The 12,754-nt window shown below is 47.6% G+C and overlaps 1 protein-coding gene across 2 annotated transcripts in view; it reads right to left on the reverse strand.

The window, feature by feature from the left end:
* ZNF395 (zinc finger protein 395) overlaps nt 1-12,754 on the reverse strand; it is a 64,170-nt gene that overhangs the window by 10,656 nt on the left and 40,760 nt on the right. For both annotated transcript variants that reach the window (XM_082217662.1, XM_082217661.1), the window contains exons 4-7: nt 11,191-11,306; nt 6,276-6,502; nt 3,575-3,675; nt 561-843 (exon numbers count right to left, since the gene is read on the reverse strand). In XM_082217662.1, coding sequence (XP_082073788.1) covers nt 561-843; nt 3,575-3,675; nt 6,276-6,502; nt 11,191-11,306 — 727 coding nt within the window. The remainder of the gene's footprint in view (nt 1-560; nt 844-3,574; nt 3,676-6,275; nt 6,503-11,190; nt 11,307-12,754) is intronic.

The raw sequence follows: 12,754 nt of genomic DNA on the forward strand, positions 1-12,754 counted from the left end.
AAAGGTAAAGGTACCCCTGCCCGTGCAGGACAGTTGTGTCCGACTCTAGGGATGTGCGCCCATCTCACTTAAGAGGCCGGGGGCCAGCACTGTCCGCAGATACTTCCGGGTCACGTGGCCAGCGTGATGGAGCTGCTCTGGCGAGCCGGCACCAGCGCAGCACACGGAAACGCCGTTTACCTTCCCTCTATAAAGCGGTACCTATTTATCTACTTGCACTTAGGGGTGCTTTTGAACTGCTAGGTGGGCAGGAGCTGGGACCGAAAGACGAGAGCTCGCCCCGCCGCAGGGATTCAAACCGCCGACCATGCGATCGGCAAGTCCTAGGCGCTGAGGTTTTACCCACAGCGCCACCCGCGTCCCAACGGACATTTAGAAGACATCTGTAGGCAGCCCTGTTTAGGGAAGCTTTTGACAAATGATGTTTTAATGTATTTTTAACCTTCTGTTGGAAACCACCCAGAGTGGCTGTGGTAGAAATCATTAATAATAATAATAATAATAATAATAATAATAATAATAATAATAAATATTATTAGGTACGGCTGGCAGGGCCCTACCTGATACGCATGGTCAGCTTGGATGTGCCAGAAGGAGCTAGGAGCCGACTGGCTGAGGGCGCTGCTGGACAGGTGATGCTCTGGGGCCACTGCTTGGTCCAGGATGAGAGTCTCTGGCTGCGATGGAGTCTGCTGGATGGCGATGGGAGAAGAAGCCCCCGCAGAGGTAGTGGTGGGGCTGGAGACGGCCGCTGCGGGTTCAGGGGGCGCCTCGTCCTTCACTTGCATTTCCGTGTAGTAAAAATCCTCTTCCCTCTTCCGCTGGTCAGAATTGGCGCCGTCTCTGCAGCAATGGGAAAAGAGAGATGAAGCAATGCCCGGGGAACTGGGGTGACACAAGTCCAACATTTGCCAAATTTTGGGCTCTGGGGATATAATAATAATAATAATAATAATAATAATAATAATAATAATAATAATTTATTTATACCCCGCCCACCTGGCTGAGTTTACCCAGCCACTCTGGGCAGCTTCCAATCAAAGTGTTAAAAACAATACAGCATTAGATATTAAAAACTTCCCTAAACAGGGCTGCCTTCAGATGTCTTTTAAAGAGAAGATAGCTGCTTATTTCCTTCACATCTGAAGGGAGGGCGTTCCACAGGGCGGGTGCCACCACTGAGAAGGCCCTCTGTCTGGTTCCTTGTAACTTCATTCTCGCAATGAGGGAACCGCCAGAAGGCCCTCGGTGCTGGACCTCAGTGTCCGGGCTGAGCGATGGGGGTGGAGACGCTCCTTCAGGTATACTGGGCTGAGGCCGTTTAGGGCTTTAAAGGTCAACACCAGCACTTTGAATTGTGCTCGGAAACGTACTGGTAGCCAGTGTAGGTCTTTCAAGACCAGTGTTATGTGGTCTCGGCGGCCGCTCCCAGTCATCAGTCTAGCTGCTGCATTCTGGATTAATTGCAGTTTCCGGGTCACCTTCGAAGGTAGCCCCACGTAGAGCGCATTGCAGTAGTCTAATTTAAATTAGAGGCACCCTTTTTCCATCCGCTCCCCAGATCAAACGGACAAGCATCGTTCTCTCGACTACAGCTCAGCCCAGGCAGCATTAACCGCCCCCCTCCCAGTTTCCCCTTTTGTTTTGCTCAATGCTCAGAGCTGAGAGACGACGCTGTGCTTTTGGGGACAAATTCCCCGGGGATGTCCAAGCCTCAGAGTTCTCTGTCATTTTTTTCATACCCCCCCCTTTATTTTATTAATTTATTTAACGTAATTATTGCAAAATATATGCAAAATATTGCAAATACATACATACAGATAAGCACACACATATAAAAAAAAGAAGAGAAAAAAGGAAGAAAAGAAAAAAGAAGAAAATTTGGAAGAATTTCTTCCAAATTTATCCTACAAATATCTCAATAATAAAATTTCATTGGTTGACTTCCATCGCTTACACTGCACTTCCTATATACATTTTAAGCAAGATTGTATCTGTTATTCCGTATTTTTCCCATACAATCTCACACAAATATTCTAATCAACAAGTTTTCTAAATTTTTCATAAACCTATTCTAAACACAACCAATACCTTACATTTAATCTTTGTCTACATAAATAACCATTTAAACATTTCCATTGTTTCTGGATTATATTTTTTGGTTTTTGTCTTATCAAATCAGTCAACTTTGCTAATTCCAAGTATTCGCATAATTTATTCAGCCATTCTTCTTTGGTTGGAACGTGATTTCCTTTCCAATTATTGGCTATTAACATTCTCACTGCTGTTGTTGCATACAAGAAAATATTAATTTTGTCATTCAGGATGTCTCCATTCAAAATTCCTAATAAATACAATTCTGCTCTTTTATTCTGTGATGTTTTTATTAGCTTTTTAATTTCCTCATATATCATATTCCAATATTTCTTAATTTCCGGACAGGACCACCACATATGGTATAAGGTTCCAATCATTCTATTACACCTTTCAGTTCTATTTCAGGCTTGTAGACGGACGGAAATGGGCAATGTCGGTGGCCGCGATTGGCAGGGGAGCATGGCACCTCCGGATTGGCCAGCCTTGGTATAAATACCAAGTTGAAGCTCCAATTCTGGCCTCTACGCCAGTCGCGGCGTACACTATGTCCGGCTGTGACAACCCAACGGGGACAACTGTGACACTTGGAGTCGCTTCCACCTTTACAATTCTGTGATTCTACAACAACTCCTTGAGCTGCCAGGTACAGCAACTGATCTTGAGGAGCTCAGCTTGGAAGACCACCTGCACACAAATGTTCCATATCTGGAATCATCACATCTGGAGCCTCTGATTTGTGAATAGCGCCCAAGTTCTATCACAGAACGAGAGAGCTGGACGCTACCCCAAATTCATCTAGCCCAGGCATGATCTAAAGGTAAAGGGACCCCTGACCATTAGGTCCAGTCGTGACCGACTCCGGAATTGTGGCGCTCATCTCGCTTTATTGGCCGAGGGAGCCGGCATACAGCTTCCAGGTCATGTGGTCAGCATGACTAAGCCGCTTCTGGCGAACCAGAGCAGCGCACGGAAACGCTGTTTACCTTCCCACCGGAGTGGTACCTATTTATCTACTTGCACTTTGACGTGCTTTCGAACTGCTAGGTTGGCAGGAGCAGGGACCGAGCAACGGGAGCTCACCCCGTCACGGGGATTTGAACCGCCGACCTTCTGATCGGCAAGTCCTAGGCTCAGTGGTTTAACGCACAGTGCCACCCGCATCTAGCCCAGGCACGATCTACTCCCAGCATAAAATGACTGGCAGTGATCTACCGCACAACATGACTCAATTAAGAGGATAAAGCTTCTTTTCAGTAACGTCCCCCCCATTTCATGGACAGAACAAGGACCGCGGGGGAAAAAGAATTCCAGCACATTTCTTTCTCCAGCCGGCAATCAAAAGGAGACCTGTCGATTGTGATCGACCTGTTGGACATTGCTGATCTAGCCCAACCAGCCACAATGAAAGGAATCTCAACACCATGTCACTTCAATCTGGGTGAACGCCGTTCGGCCGGGGTCTTGGGGCCTTACTCACCCCAAGTGCTGGGTCTTCACGTGCCTCTTGATCCCCACGATGGAGCGAAGGACTTTTCCGCAGCTGGGCCACAGGCAGGTGTACATCACCTTCACAGAGTTCTAGGAGAGAGAGACGCACACACCTGGTTCAGGTCTGCAGGCAAAACCCAGCAAGTAAAAGACCCCTCACTTGGGGACCCCTCACTTTCCTCCTCCTCCCCTTCCACTTGGACGGGACGAGGCAGGGAGCAGCTTGGGCACAAATCCCAAACGTGTCCCCTTCTCAGCCTCTCCACCTGGCCTAGGAAATCTCCACCGAGTTCCCTGCCCCACATCATTCTGGAATGCTTTCGACTGGCTGGAATGGGACCTAGAACGTCAGTGATGTCTCTCGCTTGCACAGAAGGAGGGCAGAGAAGAGAGTCAAATCGAAACCGCTGCACAATGGCAATATTGACATGTGTTACGCCACCCAGCCTTCCGTCTGTCATGTGGTCCTTGGAAGGCTGCCGAGGACTGAATCCGGCCCTCGAGGTGAAAAGGGTCACAACCCCAAGCTCTTGGAGATGAGCTCCCTTGGCAAGAAGAAGAAGAGTAGAAGAGTTTGGATTTGATATCCCGCTTTATCACTACCGGAAGGAGTTTCAATGTGGCTAACATTCTCCTTTCCCTTCCTGCCCCACAACAAACACTCTGTGAGGTGAGTGGGGCTGAGAGACTTCAAAGAAGTGTGACTGGCCCAAGGTCACCCAGCAGCTGCATGTGGAGGAGCTGGGAAGCGAACCCGGTTCACCAGATTACGAGTCCACTGCTCCTAACCACTACACCACACTGTCAAGACCAGGAGCTTCTATTTTCCTGGTGCAATTGCTCCTTAGGAAACTAGAACTGGCATGAGACTGCAGGAATTTGGTTTGAGGCTCTACACATCCCGAACAAGGAGCAATCCTTCCACTGCATCTTCACCGCCCATTATTAAACACCTTTGGCTTAATAAACTACAGTGGTACCTCTGGTTGCGAACAGGATCCGTTCTGGAGGCCCGTTCGCAACCTGAAAAGAACGCACCCCACGTCTGTACATGCACGGGTCGCGATTCGCCGTTTCTGCGCATGCGTGTGACATCATTTTGCGCGTCTGCACATGCGCGAGTGGCAAAACCCGGAAGTAACCCTTTCTGGTACTTCCGGGTCGCCACGGGACGCAACCTGAAAACGCTCAACCTGAAGCAAACGTAACATGAGGTATGACTGTACTGAAGTATCCAGGACAAATTATTATAAAAAAGGGCAACCGTTCAATGCATATTTTTAAAGCTTTGTGTATAGATCCTTACATTAGTATAACTTTCAAAAGTCACTTGTAATAAGATGAAGGCTTTAAAATCGGATTGTTAAGTATATAAGGATTTATGGACATGCATAAACAAGTATATTATAATAAAGCCAAGAGACGGAGTGGAGCGAAGTCGACCAAAAAAATTATGGTTTAATCTGGTTATGATTTTTTTTCTGGTTTTTGTTTGTTTGTTTCCCGTTTTGTCATTTTTGGAAAATCAAAAAGAGGTTATCAAAGAAGAAGAAGAAGCCCCGAGACTAAGTCTATAGTCAGGCTTTCATATATGTGCCTTGCTCATTAATAGCTATTCTTTGCTTATCTGAAAAAAATCAGTAAAAAAAAAATTCTTACAAAAGGGACAGCCACATGAAAAAGAGGCCTGTTTTTCTCATCATTAGCCAAGTTAATTATCAGCCAACTGCTGAGTAAGAACAGAGGAGTCTGTTGATCAGGCCAATGACCCATCCAGACCAGCATCCTTTTTTAAAGCCATCATAAAAAGGTAAAGGGACCCCTGACCATTAGGTAAAGTCGTGGCCGACTCTGGGGTTGCAGCGCTCATCTCGCTTTACAGGCCGAGGGAGCCGGCGTACAGCTTCTGGGTCATGTGGCCAGCAGGACTAAGCCACTTCTGGTGAGCAGCGGACGGAAACGCTGTTTACCTTCCCACCGGAGCGGTACCTATTTATCTACTTGCACTTTGACATGCTTTCGAACTGCTAGGTTGGTCGGAGCAGGGACCGAGCAACGGGAGCTCACCCCGTCATTGCGTGGACTCAAACTGCCGACCTTCTGATTGGCAAGTCCTAGTCTCTGTGGTTTAACCCACAGCGCCACCCGCGTCCCTAAAGCCATCATAGTCAGTGGCAATTACTGCCTCCTGCAGGAGGGAATTCCACAGTTTAACAGTAAGTTAATGAAAGTCGCAAAAGGGACGCGGGTGGCGCTGTGGGTTAAACCACAGAGCCTAGGGCTTGCCTATCAGAAGGTCGGCGGTTCGAATCCCCACGACAGGGTGAGCTCCCATTGCTCGGTCCCTGCTCCTGCCAAACTAGCAGTTCAAAAGCACGTCAAAGTGCAAGTAGATAAATAGGTACCACTCCGGCGGGAAGGTAAACAGCGTTTCTGTGCGCTGCTCTGGTTCGCCAGAAGCGGCTTAGTCATGCTGGCCACATGACCTGGAAACTGTCTGCGGACAAATGCCGGCTCCCTCGGCCAATAAAGCGAGATGAGCGCCACAACCCCAGAGTCGGTCACGGCGGGACCTAATGGTCAGGGGTCCCTTTACCTAATGAAAGTCACAAAAAAATCAGGCAGCGAAGAATCCGCGTCACGTGGGACAATTCTCCAGCCACTGCCCCTCCCACTTCTGCGCCCCCTACCTTTCTCTTCCGGGGAGCAGGCTCATCAAAGAGGAAGGGGTCCAAGTCCGTCTCAAAGCCGTCGTCCGGCCGGGGAGAACTGAAGGCTTCGCTCGAGTACTTGGGGCTGGCCTCGGAGTGGGGCGGAGACGGGGTTGACATACAGCTCCAGTGCCCACTGGTGCTGCTGCTGCCCCCGTCCGACATGTCTCCGCTTTCCTTCCACACATCGCCCGCCGCTTGGGATGCTGGGGAACAGAGGATGAGAGGGGGTTGGACTAGATGACCCTCGGGAACCCCTTCCAATCCCACGGCTCTTTTGAGAAACAAGACACGAATTGCTTTCGCACTGGGCTCACAGTTATGTCCAGTTCCAGCCCCCGTCAACAACTTTTCTGAATTGCTCTTTTCCCCCCCAGATACTAGGCCAGGCTTCCTCAACCTCGGCCCTCCAGATGTTTTGGGACTACAACTCCCATGATCCCTAGCTTGAAGGACCAGTGGTCAAGGATGATGGGAATTGTAGTCTCAAAACATCTGGAGGGCAGAGGCTGTGGCTCAGCAGCAGGAAATGTGCCCTGCACGCAAAGGGTCCCGGGTTCAAATCTCACCCTCTCCAGATGGCCATTCAATCTATCCATCCATCTATGAACCTCCGTTTTGTTTTTGTTTTTTATTTATACTTTTCAAATTTATACATTTCATTAGTTTCACAATCAAATTAACATTTCAAAATCTGACTTCCTTCCCCCCTCTTTCTGCGGTTCCTTAAATTTGTTTTTTGATATCCAAATTCATTCAACTTGCTCACTTAAATTATCTACTGTAAATACATACTCTTATAAAACTGTGGGTTATTACAACGATCCTGCTAATGTTTTTAATCTGTTTACAATTGATCTGTAAATTTATTTGTTTTGCTTTTTAATTATCCATTACCGAAAAGCATATGCACACCTAGCAGAAAAAAGGAAAAGCAGTTTTACAAATTTGTGATTACACCGAAATATTGTGGGTTGTTTATGGGGTAGGGGTATGTCAGAGGTCTTGCTGAAAAGACCTTCTTCAGGCTGGTGTCTTCTAAATATTTCAGACAGCAATTTAACAAACTAAGATGAGTGCGCTGGATCAGGCCCATGGCAAATCTAGTTCAGCTTCCACCTCTCACATTGACCAAGCAGATGCCCATTATGGGAAACCCAAAAGCAGGATTCGAATACAGGAGCGCTGTCCCTTCCTGCGGTTTCCAGCAACTGATATATGAATGACTTAAGTACCGTATTTTTCACTCTATAAGATGCACAAGACCACAAGACGCACCTAGCTTTTGGAGGAGGAAAACAAGAAAAAAAATATTCTGAATCTCAGAAGCCAGAACAGCAAGAGGGATCACTGTGCAGTGAAAGCAGCAATCCCTCTTGCTGTTCTGGCTGCTGTGATAGCTACACAGCCTGCATTCGCTCCATAAGACGCACACACATTTCCCCTTACTTTTTAGGAGGGAAAAAGTGAGTCTTATAAAGCAAAAAATACAGTAAATTTATTTCCATAGGCCTAAGCTGGGTATGAAATTGCTGGACAAAGCCCAACCAACTCAAAAGGGATAACCTTTGAGCAGGCGTACACAGGATCGCACCTGGGAAATTTGCATCTGGAGAGAATCATAGAATCATAGAGTTGGAATAGACCACAAGGGCCATCGAGTCCAACCCCCTGCCAAGCAGGAAACACCATCAGAGCACTCCTGACATATGGTTGTCAAGCCTCTGCTTCAAGACCTCCAAAGTAGGAGACTCCACCACACTCCTCGGCAGCAAATTCCACTGTCAAACAGCTCTTACTGTCAGGAAGTTCTTCCTAATGTTTAGGTGGAATCTTCTTTCTTGTAGTTTGGATCCATTGCTCCGTGTCTGCTCTATGTGACATCCTTTTCTATATTTGAACATGGCTATCATATCACCCCTTAACCTCCTCTTCTCCAGGCTAAACATGCCCAGCTCCCTTAGCCGTTCCTCATAAGGCATTGTTTCCAGGCCTTTGACCATTTTGGTTGCCCTCCTCTGGACACGTTCCAGTTTGTCCGTGTCCTTCTTGAACTGTGGTGCCCAGAACTGGACACAGTACTCCAGGTGAGGTCTGACCAGAGCAGAATACAGTGGCACTATTACTTCCCTTGATCTAGATGCTATACTCCTATTGATGCAGCCCAGAATTGCATTGGCTTTTTTAGCCGCCGCGTCACACTGTTGGCTCATGTCAAGTTTGTGGTCAACCAAGACTCCTAGATCCTTTTCACATGTACTGCTCTCAAGCCAGGTGTCCCCCATCTTGTATAGAGGAGGACAAGAGAATAAATCCCACACGCTCTGAGTTTCCACAACTGCGCTGCCAACTCAAGTCGATCGATGGCCTTTCCCACACTGGCAGAGTCCTATTTTTAACTTGATTCCTGGGCATCACCTCTAAATAGAGACGCCAGCTCCCCTGGGTGCCCCAGGACCCGTCGCTCCCATAATAGGCCCAAGCATCCGACTGGAAACGGCGGCCAGGAGTCGGGTTACGTGCTCCGTGCCTCTCTCTAGGAATGCAGACACCGTCCCAAATGCGGCCAGCTGCCCTTCCAAGCAGCTGTCCGACGGCAGGGCCGGGCGGAGGGCACAGAGAGGGGAGCAGACGGGTCACAAACAGCAACCCTCAAGGGACTGGGCTGGCGGTTTCCTCGGACAGCAAAGTTCAGCCACCATCTCCTGGCTGGTTTGAGGAGGCGGCTGAACCAGACGGTCGCAGGGGGGGCGCAGGGGTCCCGTCAGACCTCGGAGGGAGATGGGGCAGCTGTTGGAGGGGTGAAATCGAGTGCTCTCTCGCTCAGGGCCTGCTTGCGGACTAAATGAGCCACTGTCCTGATCCAGGACAGTGTGGCTCTGTGGTTAGAGCAGTGGGGGGGGGATCAGTCTTTAACATCAGCAGTCAGGAGCGCTTCAGCCCTGTTTTTGAGTTCCTGCCCTGTTTTTGAGTTTGTTTGAAACTTAAAACAGCTTATCTTTAACGCTGTACTGTTTTCAACACTTGATTGGGAGCCGCCCAGAGTGGCTGGGGAAACTCAGCCAGATGGGCGGGGTATAAATTAATAAATAAATTATTATTATTATTGTTGTTGTTGTTGTTGTTGTTGTTGTTGTTATTGTTATTGTTATTGTTATTGTTATCATCATCATCATCATTTCGTATTCCTTTGTTAGTTTTTCTTAAAACCCTTTTTGTAAGCATTTTAGCCCTGCTCTTGAGTTTGCTGGAAATCACTGAAAACCATGTAAGGTTTATAATGTTCTCCTAAATAGGGCTATGTTTTAAACTTGTCATTGAGGTTTTTATACCTTTTTTTTTTGTAAACTCAAGGAAGCGTCTCAGCCCTGCTCTTGAGTTTGTTTAAGATCACTCGAGGTTTAAAATTCTTTATTTCCTTCTGAGGAAACTGAATAATTCAGTGAAACTCGTTTTGTAGCCGGCATCTCGTTAAATCTTTGTTTAATTCTAGGTTATTTTTTCCAAAAAAAAATTGATTTTTGTTATTCAATTCTATAGTCGATTACCTCTCGTTTCAGGGATTTTCCATGGCAATTCTTTTGTTTTGTGTAATTTCTTGGCTCTGTGACTTTTTTTCACTGGTTAGAGCAGGCTTCCTCAACCTTGGCCCTCCAGATGTTTTTGGCCTACAACTCCCATGATCCCTAGCTAGCAGGACCAGTGGTCAGGGATGCTGGGAATTGTAGTCTCAAAACATCTGGGGGGCCAAGGTTGAGGAAGCCTGGGTTAGTGTGTCAGGCTAGGACCTGGGTTCAAATCCAATCGCTCGGCCTCTGAGCACGCCGGGTGACCTTCGGCCAATCGCTGCCTTTCAGCCCAACCTCCCTCGCAGGGGTGTTGGGAGGATTCGGGGGGGGGAGCCTCATATGACACCTAGAATCATAGAATCATAGAGTTGGAAGAGACCACAAGGGCCAACGAGTCCAACCCCCTGCCAAGCAGGAAACACCATCAGAGCACTCCTGACATATGGTTGTCAAGTCTCTGCTTAAAGACCTCCAAAGTAGGAGACTCCACCACACTCCTTGGCAGCAAATTCCACTGTCGAACAGCTCTTACTGTCAGGAAGTTCTTCCGAATGTTTAGGTGGAATCTTCTTTCTTGTAGTTTGGATCCATTGCTCCGTGTCCGCTTCTCTGGAGCAGCAGAAAACAACCTTTCTCCCTCCTCTATGTGACATCCTTTTATATATTTGAACATGGCTATCATATCACCCCTTAACCTCCTCTTCTCCAGGCTAAACATGCCCAGCTCCCTTAGCCGTTCCTCATAAGGCATCGTTTCCAGGCCTTTGACCATTTTGGTTGCCCTCCTCTGGACACGTTCCAGTTTGTCAGCTCTTTGGATTTTATTTTTTATTTTTGCATTAATGCAACGTTTTATACGCAACCCTGTATTTTTGCAGTATTTCATGTTTAAGTCGTCTGTTGTCGCTTCAGTTTTCTCGTATGTTTTAATCTATTAAGCCGCACAGAAATTGAATGATCAGTAGTCCATCAATCAATCAATCAATCACCTGATCTATGTTTAGGTCACATGCTGTTTTCTGGAACAAAACCTTCTGCTAAATCATCGAGAGGAGAGTCTGAGTGCTTTGTGACCATGGAGGAAACAGGACATCTGAACTGACTGGCAAAGGCTTCCCATGATTTCACCCTGTTTTTGAAGGGCTGTCACGCATTTGGAGCAAATTTGCTTTCCATTGCTCTGTTGCGGAGGAGCAGGGAGACTAGAATGACAATGAAAATGGAAAGCCTTTGCCAGCCTTACCTGGAGACACACCTGGGACCTTGTGTCCCTTGCCACTGAGCCACGGGGTCCTTCCTATTCGATCTCGGCACATCAAGCTCACCTGGGATGCCAGCATCACCATTCGGGGGGCTCTGGACCACGGGGCTGCAGGATAAGCTGGTCAACACCATGGCTGCCATCATCTCGTCCATCTCCACAGCAGCAGCATCCGATTTCCTGCAAAGAGAGACCAAAGAAGAGGGTGGAGGGGGGTTGAATATGAAGCCAACTTCCATGCATACAAAAAAGGTGGCAAACCAGCACGTCCCAGGAGAAACGGTGCCAGGATTCGAGCCCTGCTATCACACTTTGAACAGCTTGCATTTGTTTCAAACGGCCAAGTTACAGGGAACCAGGCAGAGGGCCTTCTCGGTAGTGGCACCTGCCCTGTGGAACGCCCTCCCACCAGATGTCAATGAGAAGAACTACTACTAGACTTTTAGAAGACATCTGAAGGCAGCCCTGTTTAGGGAAGCTTTTATATAATAATAATAATAATAATAATAATAATAATAATAATAATAATAATAATTTATACCCCGCCCATCTGGCTGGTTCCCCCAGCCACTCTGGGCAGCTTCCAACAAAACACTAAAATACAATAACCTATTAAACATTAAGAGCTTCCCTAAATAGGGCTGCCTTTAGAGGTCTTCTGAAAGTTTGGTAGTTATTTTTCTCTTTGATAACTGGTGGGAGGACATTCCACAGGGCAGGTGCCACCACCGAGAAGGCCCTCTGCCTGGTTCCCTGTAACTTGGCTTCTCGCAGCGAGGGAACTGCCAGAAGGCCCTCGGCGCTGGACCTCAGTGTCCAGGATGGATGATGGAGGTGGAGACGCTCCTTCAGGTATAGTGAGCCGAGGCCGTTTAGGGCTTTAAAGGTCAGCAGCAACACTTTGAATTGTGCTCAGAAACGTACTGGGAGCCAGTGTAGGTCTTTCAGGACCAGTGTTAATATGGTCTCGGTGGCTGCCTCCAGTCACCAGTCTAGCTGCCATATAGAATGTAGCTGCTAGCTTTTAATGTTTAACAGACCACTGTAATTTAATACTTTGTTGGAAGAAACCCAGCCAAATGGGCGGGGTATAAATAATAAATTATTATTATTATTATTATTATTAGCTGCTATTCCTGCATTGCAGGCGTGCCACAGGTTGCCTTCGTAGGTGGGAGAGATCACCGTGTCTCGCTGGTCAGCTACTGCCTGCCTTGAGCCGGACAGTCCCTTCTCTATAAAGTACTGACCCGCCACTGTCCCTCGCTTGCTTCAATGGGTGCTTGGAGCTCAGAGTATCGATCGACAAATGGGTTGCATTTCTGCACTAGGAAAAAAAAGGAATCTTCCAACAGTTTGACCCCCCCCCCAAAAGCGCATTCCTCCATTGTCTCCCGAGACAGACAGGTGCTAACCACCAGACCAATCAACAAGGGGGTTGGACTAGATGACCCTTGGGTCCCTTCTAACCAGAATTGTTGAACTGAAGGTACCCCCCAATGAAATGCAAGAACCACAGAGGAAGAATCGCTCTACGCCTTGATCCTATTAAGGCATTTCAGGATGGTGCCGTGAAACGACGGCAAGCGTCGACTCAACGAGGCAGCAATGAATGGAGGGTTTCAAAA

Source organism: Podarcis vaucheri, assembly GCF_965113315.1.
Source record: "Podarcis vaucheri genome assembly, chromosome: 3".
Classification (NCBI taxonomy): Eukaryota; Metazoa; Chordata; class Lepidosauria; order Squamata; family Lacertidae; genus Podarcis; species Podarcis vaucheri.